Source organism: Nerophis lumbriciformis, linkage group LG01 (genome assembly GCF_033978685.3).
Source record: "Nerophis lumbriciformis linkage group LG01, RoL_Nlum_v2.1, whole genome shotgun sequence".
Classification (NCBI taxonomy): domain Eukaryota; kingdom Metazoa; phylum Chordata; class Actinopteri; order Syngnathiformes; family Syngnathidae; genus Nerophis; species Nerophis lumbriciformis.
In genome coordinates, this window is record NC_084548.2 from 12101170 (window position 1) to 12115183 (window position 14014).

The 14014-nt window shown below is 39.1% G+C and overlaps 1 protein-coding gene across 3 annotated transcripts in view; it reads left to right on the top strand.

Moving 5' to 3' along the window:
• Positions 1-14014, top strand: part of cfap74 (cilia and flagella associated protein 74) — a 152916-nt gene that overhangs the window by 110897 nt on the left and 28005 nt on the right. For all 3 annotated transcript variants that reach the window (XM_061974844.1, XM_061974851.1, XM_061974859.1), the window contains exons 24-32: positions 2544-2717; positions 2798-2931; positions 3006-3255; positions 8082-8207; positions 8437-8564; positions 9343-9477; positions 9836-9948; positions 10042-10097; positions 12502-12621. In XM_061974844.1, the coding sequence (XP_061830828.1) occupies positions 2544-2717; positions 2798-2931; positions 3006-3255; positions 8082-8207; positions 8437-8564; positions 9343-9477; positions 9836-9948; positions 10042-10097; positions 12502-12621 (1236 nt within the window). The remainder of the gene's footprint in view (positions 1-2543; positions 2718-2797; positions 2932-3005; positions 3256-8081; positions 8208-8436; positions 8565-9342; positions 9478-9835; positions 9949-10041; positions 10098-12501; positions 12622-14014) is intronic.

Below are 14014 nucleotides of genomic sequence, written 5' to 3' on the forward strand. Positions count from 1 at the left end.
GCACTTTTCTTGGTAGAAAAAAAAAATAGACCTTTTTGCTCAACATGTTGAAAAATATTCTTAAATTAAGTAAATGCTAGTGCCATTATCTTGACATAATGATATGCGCTTGGCATCACGATTTTTTTTTCCATGCTTGAAGTAAGGAATTATTACTTTAAAAAAGTAGTTTTATACTTGTGAGTGTTGATGACACAGCTTTACATCAGTTGATATTCTAGTTTCAAGCATGTTTTACTCAATATAGGTCATCAAATCTCAGCAACAAGCTGTAATATCTTACTGAGATCATTTAGGACCAAAACCCTTAAAACAAGTAAAACACTCTAACACAGGGGTGGCAAACTCAAATACAGAGTGGGCCAAAATTTAAAACTGAACAAAGCCGCGGGCCAAGGTTGAACAAATTAACCTTTTAATAGGGACCCAAACAAGTTTTGCATTGAATATTGAACAAGCAAGGCTTATATAACTTTATAGTGACATGCAAAATCGAGTTTCAAATAATGATAATAATAATTAAAAAATATCAATGGCATATCAAATACAATTTAAATAAAAATTGAATGCCTCTTTTCTATTTGCAGCCTTCTGAGGTAAATATCAACATTAACTTTTTCCACAGGCTAATAAATTTGAAAATCAAATAATGAATAAACCAACCATTCAGGACTTTAAACTGCTCAGTTTGCAACACACTGATCTAATCTGATGTTCCCAAGCCAGATACCTGCCATCTTTTCTTGGATGCTAGTTCATTAATGTCGGGGCTCAGGCTTTGAGCTGAGGCAACCTTCATTATCGAACGAAGGTGTTCATCAGTCATTATATCTCGTAGTGCGCCCGGACCACAGTCTTGGGGGCGTGCCTTAAAGGCACTGCCTTTAACATCCTCTACGAGCTGTCGTCACGTCTGCTTTTCATCCCTTCTAACAATGTACCGGCCCAGCCACAAGATATGTGCGGCTTCTGTATGAACACACACGGGAATGCAACGCACACTTGACCAACAGCGATACAGGTTACACTGAGGGTGCCCGTATAAATAACTTTAACACTGTTAGAAATATACGCCACACTGTGAATCCACACCAAACAAGAATGACAAACACATTTTGGGAGAACATCCGCACCGTAACACAACATAAGCACAACAGAACAAATACCCAGAACCCTTTGCAGCACTAACTCTTCCGGGACGCTACAATATACACCCCCGCTACCACCAAACCCAAACACCAATATCACCCTTATTTGAGATATTTAATCTTACTTAGATTTCAGTTTTTGCAGGGTTATACAGTAGTACCTCACTTACAAGCTCAATTGGTTCTCTTTACTTAAAACACTTGTATCTCAAATCAACGTCTCCCATTGAAATTCATTGAATTCTATTTCATCTGTGCTTGACCCCAACCCCTCAAAAAAGCACAACGTTAAACATGTAACCAACACTCTCAAAACACTCTTAGGTCATACTTGCCAACCTTGAGACCTCCGATTTCGGGAGGTGGGGGGTGGGGGCGTGGTCGGGGGTGGGGTGGGGCGTGGCTGGGGGCGTGGTTAAGAGGGGAGGAGTATATTGACAGCTAGAATTCACCAAGTCAAGTATTTCATACATATATATATATATATATATATATATATATATATATATATATATATAGATATAGATATCTACATCCTGAAAATATGCAAACAAAACTGTTTAGATAATTGATACTTCAAACTTGCATAAATAAATATTAAGGAATATATATAACTTGGCTTCTGAGAGTTTCAAAATGTAATGAATAAAATGCTAAAGTTGTTGATAAACAAGCAATTCTTTTAATAATTAAATATGGTCATTTTAAATGAATTATTATGATAATTTAAAATCAATTATTTCAAATATGTTTATTTTAATGTATAATTCTATGGCTGGATGTAATAAGGAGTCACAAAAAATACAAATAAAAATAAAATTAATGTTGATGTTTTTAGCAAAATATAGTAAAAATGTATTTAGTTTTTTTTTTTTTTAATTAATAAATATATTTATTTGTAGGTAAAATAAACATAATAATACAATGTATCTCTAGTCTGGATGATTTAGTTCTTGTCACCCTGTTGTCCTCCCGTCATGAAAAAAGGCTGTCCTCACTCAGGTCCGCATGGAGCTGGAGGGGGCGTGGCTTCCAGCTCCGGCTGAAAATCGGGAGATTTTCGGGAGAATATTTGTCCCGGGAGGTTTTCGGGAGAGGCACTGAATTTTGGGAGTCTCCCGGGAAATTCGGGAGGGTTGGCAAGTATGTCTTAGGTGGAGGTACCACTATATAATAAAAATTAAGTATTAGAAAGCAAGAGTTTTCAATGTGAGACTTCAGCGGAGGCGCAGTAACTCAAGAAAAGTAAAGACAACATATTTTTAAAAACTGCTTAGCTCACTTAATGCTTTAAGTAAAAAAGTTAACTGTTTTATATTCTCGTTAGGGGGCGAGGATCCACTGTGTCACAGTTTGAAAAGGATATTTTACTTTTGTATTTGTGATGTGTTGCAGGTGCATCCTGTCATTTACACCATCCAAGCAATTGTGACGTCTTCTGACATGAAGTTTGACCAAATGGAGATGGACTTTGGCTACTGTTCTATTTACCAGTCGGTCAAGAGCAGCGTGCGCCTGACCAACATGTCCTTGCTGCCTCAAGAGTTTGGCTTTGTGGCCATTCCAGAGGTACTAAGCTGTCTCAGCTGCGATCTCGGCCCTATTCTTACGTTGCAAACCATGACATGTATGTCCTGCTCGCACCACAGTGTGTAAAAGTCCAACCAAATGATGGCTTTGGCACTCTCCTCCCACAAGAAACGCTGGAGATTGATGTCATTTTCAGCGCCAGCGAAGCTAAACCTTACCGTTTCCAGCTCAGCTGCAAGTCTGCCATTAACAGGTGAACTTTAGCCCACCGCCTCGTATTACTGAAATCTTTATTCAACAGTATCGCATATTTATTTGTTTTTCCAGAGTTTTCCCCCTGGCTTGTCGGGCCACGGGTGTCTGCCCTCCCTTAGAGCTCTCCCATTATCTGATCCAGTTTGGGCCCACGGCTGTAGGCGACCACTCCACCGCTTTGCTGTACCTCACCTACAGTCAATGTGGACGGAAGCCGTCCAAACAACCTGCCTGTGCTGAAGGAAGACTGTTCTCCTTCACACCACCCCGGGACTCCAGTTTCAGCATCTCTCCTGCTGCAGGACGCCTGCTACCTGGAGAGGTGAGAGGAGGAAAACTTCTTAAAGGGCCAGTGGGTCATTGTAGTCGTCATTATACATTTTGTATCAAACTCGGGGTAATTTAGAATCCTCATACACATGTTGTTGTTTTTTTTACAAATTTGTGCATATCCGTTGGGTTAATCAGTAATTCCGGCCGATAGAATATGGCACGGGTGTCAAACTCTGGCCCGCGGGCATTAACCGCTAATTCTCAAACTTGCCAACCCTCCCGGGAGAGTCCCAGATTTCAGTGCACCTCCCGGAAATCGTCACATCTGCTTTTCATCCAGTCCAACGTGTGCTGGCCCGGTCACATAATATGTGCGGCTTCTGCACGCACACACGAGTGAATGCAACGCATACTTGATCAACAGCGATACAAGTTACACTGAGAGTGGCCGTATAAACAACTTTAAGTTTTGTTAGAAATATATGCCACACTGTGAACCCACACTACATAAACACAACAGAACAAATACCCAGAACCCTTTGCAGCACTAACTCTTCCGGGACGCTATAAGGTGGGGGCAGGGGTTTGGTGGTAGCGGGGGTGTATATTGTAGTGTCCCGGAAGAGTTAGTGCTGCAAAGGGTTCTGGGTATTTGTTCTGTTGCGTTTATGTTGTCTTACGGTGCGGATGTTCTCCCGTAATGTGTTTGTCATTCTTGTTTGGTGTGGAAACACAGTGTGGCATATATTTCTAACAGTGTTAAAGTTGTTTATACGGGCACCCTTAGTGTAAACTGTATCACTGTTGATCAAGTATGCCTTGCCTTCCCGTGTGTGTTCATACAGAAGCCGCACATATCTTGTGACTGGGCCGGCACGTTGTTAGAATGGCTGAAAAGCGGACGTGACGACAGCTTGTAGAGGACTTTAAAGGCAGTGCCTTTAAGGCACGCCCCCAAGACTGTGGTCCGGGTGGACTACGAGATATAATGACTGATGAACACCTTCTTTCGATAATGAAGGTTGCCTCAGCTCAAAGCCTGAGCCCCGACATTAATGAACTAGCATCCAAGAAAAGATGGCAGGTATCTGGCTTGGGCACATCAGATTAGATCAGTGTGTTGCAAACTGAGCAGTTTAAAGTCCTGAATGGTTGGTTTATTCATTGTTATTTTATTTTATTAGCCTGTGGAAAAAGTTAATGTTGATATTTACCTCAGAAGGCTGCAAATAGAAAAGAGACATTCAATTTTTATTTAAATTGTATTTGATATGCCATTGATATTTTTTAATTATTATTATTATTATCCACCCATCCATCCATTTTCTACCGCTTATTCCCTTCGGGGTCACGGGGGGCGCTGGAGCCTATCTCAGCTACAATCGGGCAGAATTAAAGCGGGGTACACCCTGGACAAGTCGCCACCTCATCGCAGTATTATTTTTATTTGAAACTCGATTTTGCATGTCACTATAAAGTTATATAAGCCTTGCTTGTTCAATATTCAATGCAAAACTTGTTTGGGTCCCTATTAAAAGGTTAATTTGTTCAACCTTGGCCCGCGGCTTTGTTCAGTTTTAAATTTTAGCCCACTCTGTATTTGAGTTTGACACCCCTGTAATATGGGGTGGGATTCTTATTTTTTAATCCGACTCTAAATAGAGTAATAATTTTCAAGAATTTATATACCGGTATATATAATTTTATTTAAAAAAAAAAAAAAAAAAAATTCATAAACTTTTTTTTTTTTTTATAAAAATGATAAATACTAATTTGATAAAAAGAATTGCGATTCGGATGTTAATAGATTTTTCAATATGTCAGCATGAAAGAGCATTTGCAACCTTTTTGAAAAGGTTTCATTGACATTTTTATCCCAAAAAATTAATTGTGACAATCTGTTAGAATCAAGAATCAGATTTATATCTCTAATATAGGGTAGTAAAATGTTTTATTATTTTATAACTAATTTTTTTTCCAGTTTCATTTAATTTTCCATCATAATTTTAGCAAAAATGTGCTCATTATAGTTCATAAAAAATGTAATGTATAGCCAATGTTTGATTTCTACTTTGGCGTATAAGTCATCGAGTGTACTCTATAGCTGAGTTATTGTATTTATAAATACATGTCCTGTTATATTTATAACAATGACATAATCATCACAATAAATATTTAACCACTGAGTGCAGTACAGTACAAGGAAAAAACTAGAGCCTGTCATAGTTGTTACAAGCTTTATGGTGTGAGGACGCCCTCTACTGGGAATAGGGCAGAAGTGAACGCCTTCAAGTAAAATACTGTTAAAAAATAAATACAAAATAAAGTATTGTTGTAAAAAAAAGAGCATTTTCATGCGCTTTTTGTGTTTTTTCATGCAGAAAAAGTTTTAGAAGTTCCTGATTTATAGAATACTATTAATTGTTACCTAGTTTGATGGTTTAGTTTAGTCTTTATTTGAAAGGACAATGCACAGAAACATTGAGCTCAAAGACAGATATGTTCTGTACCAGATTATAGCTCATTTCCATCTGCAGTACCTGGCTACCTGAATTAAAAGGATACAAAAATCATGCAATAAAATTATAACAATAAAATCATACTATAGCATGTAATCAAATTAAGAAAAGTCATAAAATGTCCTGTCATGGACACATACTTATTATGCAATACAACCACACTTCATTTACAACATAACACATAGACAATACATGCTCTTGTTCACATCTGTCATCATTTGTAAAAACAACCTTGATTTTAACAGACACACCTCACAGTTTACAACAAAATGCTCTCATGGATAAATATATTAAACATTAAGTTGATGTGTCAAACATAACGCCCACCATTTATTATTTATTTACCTTAGTGACCGTGTGAGCAGCTTTGATTGCTCCAAAGCCACTTTTTAACTTCAATTGTGAATGAAGAGTAATCTGTTAGACTTTTCAAGTTTGTTGTGAGGTCGTTCCATTCCTTTATGGCTTTATATGAAAAGGCTGATTGTGCAAAAGATGTTTTACATCTGGGTACGCTACACTGCCCCCTGGTGGAGGCTTGTGTGTTTCTAGTTGTCACAGCAGATATAAACTGGACAAAGTGCTTAAGTGGCGCAGATGCAGTGTTATTTAGGATTCGATGGGCCATTCGTATTGATGCTAATCATTGAATGTTAGCAAAATTTAACGGTCTATATTTTTGGAGAACTAAACAGGAATGGTGTTGTTGTGGTTTTCGGTCAAGGATTTCCAATCGCCTCAGTGTCATTTTGCTTGCCAGGGACCAACATGTTATACAATAATTAAAACGAGACATAATCATAGCATTAAAATAAGTTTGAGCTGCCTCCAGTGTTTACGAATTCCTACATTTGAACATTTTCTGTTGTATTTAAGACTCTGGCACATCTGTGTGATATGTTTTTTTAAAGCCAAGTTTTGGGTCTAAAAATACACCCAGGTAACGATATTCACTAACATTTTGTATTATGGTGTTAAAGGGCAAAATTATCACCAGACCTATGTAAGCGTCAATATATACCTTGATGTTGCAGAAAAAAGACCATATATTTTTTAACCGATTTCCGAACTCTAAATGGGTAAATTTTGGCGAATTAAACGACATTCTAATATTTGCTCTCGGAGTGATGACGTCACAACGTGGCGTCACATCAGGAAGCAATCCGCCATTTTCTCAAACACCGAGTCAAATCAGCCCTGTTATTTTCCGTTTTTTCGACTGCTTTCCGTACCTTGGAGACATCATGCCTCGTCGGTGTGTTGTCGGAGGGTGTAACAACACGAACAGGGACGGAATCAAGTTGCACCAGTGGCCCAAAGATGCGAAAGTGGCAAGAAATTGGACGTTTGTTCCGCACACTTTACCGACGAAAGCTATGCTACGACAGAGATGGCAAGAATGTGTGGATATCCTGCGACACTCAAAGCAGATGCATTTCCAACGATAAAGTCAAAGAAATCTGCCGCCAGACCCCCATTGAATCTGCCGGAGTGTGTGAGCAATTCAGGGACAAAGGACCTCGGTAGCACGGCAAGGAATGGCAGCAGTTTGTTCCCGCAGACGAGCGAGCTATCGACCCTAGCTTCCCTGGCCTGCTGACATCAACTCCAAAACTGGACAGATCAGCTTTCAGGAAAAGAGCGCGGATGAGGGTATGTCTACAGAATATATTAATTGATGAAAATTGGGCTGTCTGCACTCTCAAAGTGCATGTTGTTGCCAAATGTATTTCATATGCTATAAACCTAGTTCATAGTTGTTAGTTTCCTTTAATGCCAAACAAACACATACCAATCGTTGGTTAGAAGGCGATCTCCAAATTCGTCCTCGCTTTCTCCCGTGTCGCTGGCTGTCGTGTCGTTTTCGTCGGTTTCGCTTGCATACGGTTCAAACCGACATGGCTCAATAGCTTCAGTTTCTTCTTCAATTTCATTTTCGCTACCTGCCTCCACACTACAACCATCCGTTTCAATACATGTGTAATCTGTTGAATCGCTTAAGCCGCTGAAATCCGAGTCTGAATCCAAGCTAATGTCGCTATAGCTTGCTGTTCTTTCCGCCATGTTTGTTTGTGTTGGCTTCACTATGTGACGTCACAGGAAAATGGACGAGTGGTTAAAATCAGGCACTTTGAAGCTTTTTTTAGGGATATTGCGTGATGGGTAAAATTTTGAAAAAAACTTCGAAAAATATAATAAGCCACTGGGAACTGATTTTTAATGGTTTTAACCATTCTGAAATTGTGATAATGTTCCCCTTTATTAACCACCTCCTGGCTATTAACATTATAATGCTCAGTGATGTGTCAACCATTTTAACCAATGTTCCCATTCCGTCCTTGTACTTGCACTACAGAGATGTCTGATCCTAGTGACCTTTAGACCCAAACTGGAAGACCAGGACATCAGGGAGGAGGCGTTACATCTCCTCAAAGCCAAGAAGCTTGTTGAGGAGGAGGCTAAAAAGGTCTCTGACGAAGAGGTACAACTTTGTTGTCTCACAAATATTCGGGTGCATGTTCATGCTATTACTGTAATGGTAATTAAAATGTCTAAAATGTTTGTCTAAGCCAGGGGTGTCCAATCCAACATTGTGTTATAAACATTGAAGCTTTTTTAAACAGTTTTGTTGATTAGGCCATTCAAAAGCTAGTCTATGCAACACTTTGGAACACCACTGGTCTAAACCTTGTGTGAATGTTTTGATGTAGCCAAAAAAGGAGAGCGTAGTGGACATCAAGGCGAAGAAATTGTCTAAAAGCAGCAAGATAGAGACATCAGAAATATCCAAAAATGTCAGCCCGATAGAAACACCACCTCCTGAAAACATCGACGCAGGGTAAGAGAGACCAAATATAAAATGCTACAAATTGTGAATATATTGTTTGTATCATATACAGTTTTATAGCTGATGTTTGCAGAGAGTCTGTTAGAATAATTATGTGTAAGTTATCACACAACTCTTATGCTTAAAGTCCGTTGCTATAGTTATTAGCTATTATGCTCAAGCTGTACTTTTTCTGTCTGTGCAAGGACAAAACTTGTTATCAGCTACGGCATATGAGGGGTGGCCTCGCCGCAGATATTTTGTTTGTCTTAGCCCACTAACAGCCAAGGACTTCCAAGGACCTCAACGAAGATAAGACAGCACGCAGAGGAAGCAGAGACAAGGCAATCACAAGGCGCCCCAGCACATTCCGTCACGTATTGTGCGTACTGGAAGCTGCTTTGCATGAAATGTGTGGCCACTCCTTTTAGAGGCGGCCTCAGTGATGTAACCAGGGACCTCCCAAATAAATAGGGACTATTAGCTCAGAGCGTGGTGGGAGTTTGTAACTGAGCGTGCAATCCCAAACGACTCTCCTCATTGAGCCAAATTTAACTCCATCTCTGCATGATTCCTTGCTTCTTGTCTGTTTAATAGATATCATCAGTGTTTGCACCTGACAACACCTCACAAATACTGTCAGCCTTCACATCATCAACAAACACACATGATGCCGTATGCTTTAGATCGTGACCTTCCGTTCTCCCTTCTCGGCCTGGTTCCCATCAGTCAAAAATATATGTAAGGTTGCTGGCAAAGTCTCAAGACTGAATGTATGTTTTATTTCTAGATCTCAAAGTTTTGAGGAGGCGAGAACATCTCTGCTGCACTCCTTCACCCCGCGCTACAGCGAGTACACCATCCCCTGCTTTGTGTCAGACGGAGATCCCCCAGAGGAAAACCGGCAGGCCCAGCCAACATGGAGGTAGTAACACACTGCGTCAAGGTTTGATTTATTCAGCAGAAACAGCCGAGGCAAAGACACATTCCTGTATCTCTGTGCCGCATTTGAAATTCACCTACCAATCAAGTGTGAAAAGCAAAACAGATGATTGTTTTGTAGCCAAAAATGTCACGTTCCTTTGTCCACGGTAAATACAATAAATATTCATTTGTGAGATTTGTGTCTGTATTTGGATTTATAATTCTGTAATAAACAAAGAGCTCGCCTTCAGCATGCATTTTCAGGCCACCATTAATGTAAAAAAAAAACAACAGTGATTTGGAATATTATATACAATTCACACTTATATACTGTATTCTCCCATTGTATATGCCCACAGTCCTCTCAATACGCTCTACTTGAAGCTGCAGTGTCTGGCTGTACAGCCCCCTCTAGTGGTGGTGTCCAACAACATCCGAAATTATGTCTTAGATTTCCAGCAAATGACATTAGGTGAGTAAAAAAAAAAAAAAAATTAACCCCAAACACACACGAGTTGTGTTGTGTGTTCAAATATACAAATATTTTTCCACCTTTCATTTTTAGGAGAGAGGGTTATCAAAAAAGTTGCTGTTGAGAACATTTCAGATGAGTCTTTGCAGGTATATAATAATTAATATTACCACGCATGTAAGCATCTATTTTTATTAAGTTTTTCATTCAGTTTGATTTGATATGAAAACATTTTTTATTTTAAATAAATCTAATGTATCAAAGTGGTACCTCGGGATGCAAGTTTAATTGGAAATATTGTATGACAAAAATACAATAGATTGTTATAATAATGTACAGCATACTTGGAGATATCACTATCAGTAGCTTCTCCATATTTTCATGTATAAATGTCCGCCATTTAGATATTATTTTAACGTTCTTAGCTGATCTTAGACACCTTCTTCTTCAGTATAATACAGACTAGCAGTGATACGTTCAAACTGCTTCACCAAGTCGGCTCCACAAACTGTTTTTTTATGATTTATTTCTTAAGTTCAATGAATATCAGTCACTTCTTTTTCTCAGCACTGTCCTTCTCATTCACTTTCTTCCTTCCCAAGGTTGGAAAACAAAGTTATGTTGATCGTTAGCTATAATAAACTAAGACCGGATGTTTTGGGCGGATCTTACAGGTTTCACTGTGACATTTGCTATTGATTGATTAATTGATTGAAACTTTTATTAGTAGATTGCACAGTGAAGTACATATTCCGTACAATTGACCACTAAATGGTAACACCCGAATAAGTTTTTCAACTTGTTTAAGTCCACTTAAATTGATTCATGATACAGATATATACTATTTTCATAATACAGTCATCACACAAGATAATCATCACAGTATATAAATTGAATTATTTACATTATTTACAATCCGGGGTGTGGGATATGGAGGGGGGAGGGGTTAAGTTTGGTTGGTATCAACACTTCAGTGATCAACAATTGCATCATCAGAGAAATTGACATTGAAACAGTGTAGGTCTGACTTGGTAGGATATGTACAGCAAGTATTGGACACAGAGAGAGAGATCAGAAATTATAAGAAAAAGTGTCTACATTTGATTATTTACATTTGATTATTTACAATCCGAAGAGGTATGATGTGAAAGGGAGGGTGTTAGTTTAAGGTTGAAGTTGCCTGGAGGTGTTCTTTTAGTGCGGTTTTGAAGGAGGATAGAGATGCCCTTTCTTTTACACCTGTTGGGAGTGCATTCCATATTGATGTGGCATAGAAAGAGAATGAGTTAAGACCTTTGTTAGATCGGAATCTGGGTTTAACGTGGTTAGTGAAGCTCCCCCTGGTGTTGTGGTTATGGCGGTCATTTACGTTAAGGAAGTAGTTTGACATGTACTTCGGTATCAGGGAGGTGTAGCGGATTTTATAGACCAGGCTCAGTGCAAGTTGTTTTACTCTGTCCTCCACCCTGAGCCAGCCCACTGTGGAGAAGTGGGTAGGAGTGAGGTGGGATCTGGGGTGGAGGTCTAGAAGTAATCTGACTAGCTTGTTCTGGGATGTTTGGAGTTTAGATTTGAGGGTTTTGGAGGTGCTAGGGTACCAGGAGGTGCATGCGTAATCGAAAAAGGGTTGAACGAGAGTTCCCGCCAGAATCTTCATGGTGCTTTTGTTGACCAGAGAGGAGATTCTGTAGAGAAATCTCGTTCGTTGGTTGACCTTTTTGATTACCCTGGTTGCCATTTTATCACAGGAGAGATTAGCCTCTAGAATGGAACTGTCATGACTTGGTCCTGGGTGTTTGCTTTTCCGGGATGCAACGGAAAGTTGGCTCGGGCGAGACGGGAATGTGAGTACATGATTTATTTAATATATCAAAAAAAAGTACAAACGAAAAGCACGCACAGTGGCGGAGAACAAACTATGAAACCAAAAGACTATAGCATTAATAAACAAAAACTTACTTGGCTTGGACAAAAGTAGCAGCATGAAGGATGGACATGAAAACAAGTGTCAGAAATGTACAGAGCATAAATGTGAGATGTCACCAGAAAGACAAACTGAAAACAATGAACTTAAATACTACAGACATGATTAACGAAAACAGGTGCGTGACTCAAAACGTGAAACAGGTGCATGACGTGACAGGTGAAAACTAATGGTTGCTATTGTGACAAAACAAAAGTGCACAAAAAGTCCAAAAACAAAACCGAACATGACCAAAACAAAAACATGATCACACAGACATGACAGGAACCTAGGTAGGTGACCTCATCTTTCCTGGCGATAACAATGTCACCCACTTTTATAGTGAAGTCATTGACTTTCTTAAGGTTGATGTGGGACCCAAACAGGAGGGATTCCGTTTTACCTAAGTGTATGGATAGCATGGTAGCTATGACAACTAGCAGGCTCGTAACTTAAATTGTTGCTCGCAATCTAAAGCAAAAAATTCTCGTATCACGAGGTACCACTGTTTATTTTTAAAGTGCTGCTGCTATTTTGATTCTAATCCAATGCTATCATGTCACCATTCTTTTTCTGCGCTTCTTTTCAAGCTGAGGTCCTCATTACTGGATGTAAACGGCCCCTTTTCACTCCTTAATTCTCTCAGAGTCCTAACACCTGGAGATAAGCACATACTGGTGTTGACTTTCTGTCCAACACTGGAAAAAAAGGTATGTTAAGAGCTAGAACTGTGTTATGTTAGTCACCTAGGGTCATACTTGCCAACCATCCCAAAATTCAGCGCCTCTCCCGAAAACCTCCCGGGACAAATTATCTCCCGAAAATCTTCCGAAATTCAGGCGGACTCAGGTCCATGTGGACCTGAGTCCGCTTTCCCACAATATAAACGGTGTGCCTGCCCAATCACGTTATAACTGTAGAATGATGGAGGGCGAGTTCTTGGTTTCTTATGTGGGTTTATTGTTAGGCAGTTTCATTAACGTCCTCCCAGCTCGGTAACAACACACTACAACAGCAGTCACGTTTTGGTCTACCGTAAAGCAGTTTGTCTGCCGTAAAAAGCAATGTTGTGACACTCTTAAACAGGACAATACTGCCATCTAGTGCATTTGATGAAAGCACTTTTGTGCGTGCCACACAGCAATGCATCATCAGAGAGGGTGTTCAGCATGGTTAGAAAAATAGTGACAGAGAATAGAACAAGGATGGACAATTCAACCCTTAACTCAACAAGTATATGTGTAAATAAATGAACACTGAAATTCAAGTATTTATTTTATATATATATATATATATATACAATAAAATAAATATATATTTATAGCTAGAATTCACAAGTATATATATATATATATATATATATATATATATATATATATATATATATACATATATATATATATATATATGAAATACTTGACTTGGTGAATTCTAGCTGTAAATATACTCCTCCCCTCTTAGCCACGCCCCCCCGCCCCCTCCACACCTCCCGAAATCGGAGGTCTCAAGGTTGGCAAGTATGCCTAGGGCAGGGGTTTGCAGCCCGCGCCTCCTAGTTGTAGCTCCTTCAGATTTTTCTTTTAGAAGAGTGAGCAATTTTAAAAGGAGTTCTAAAATTTCCGACTATCTGTGAGTCCTGAGGTGCAAGGAAGGCAAATAAAAGTGACTGGAAGTCTGTGTTCAGTTCAGCTTCTCGATTGTGCAACCCATTGGGCTAGGTAACCATGAATATTTTCAACAACAAAAAAAGAGAAAAGGAAAAGGAGTAGGACAGATTGCTTTTCATGTAAAATAAGAATAAAAATGTAAAAAAGATGAAAACTTTTAAAAATGTATAAGCTGCGTTATGTTTTGCAGCTCTATACTATTTTTTTGTGGAAGAGGCGGCAAAATGTCTCACTTGATAGTAAAAGTTGCAAACCCTAAACCGGTGGTCAGCAACCCGCAGCTCTAGATCCACATGCGGCTCTTTAGCGCCGCCCTAGTGGCTCCCTGGACCTCTTTCAGAGATGTATGAAAACGGAAAAAAGATGATGGAAAAAAATATATTTTTTGTTTTAATATATTTTCTGTAGGATGACAAACATGACAAAAAACCTTCCT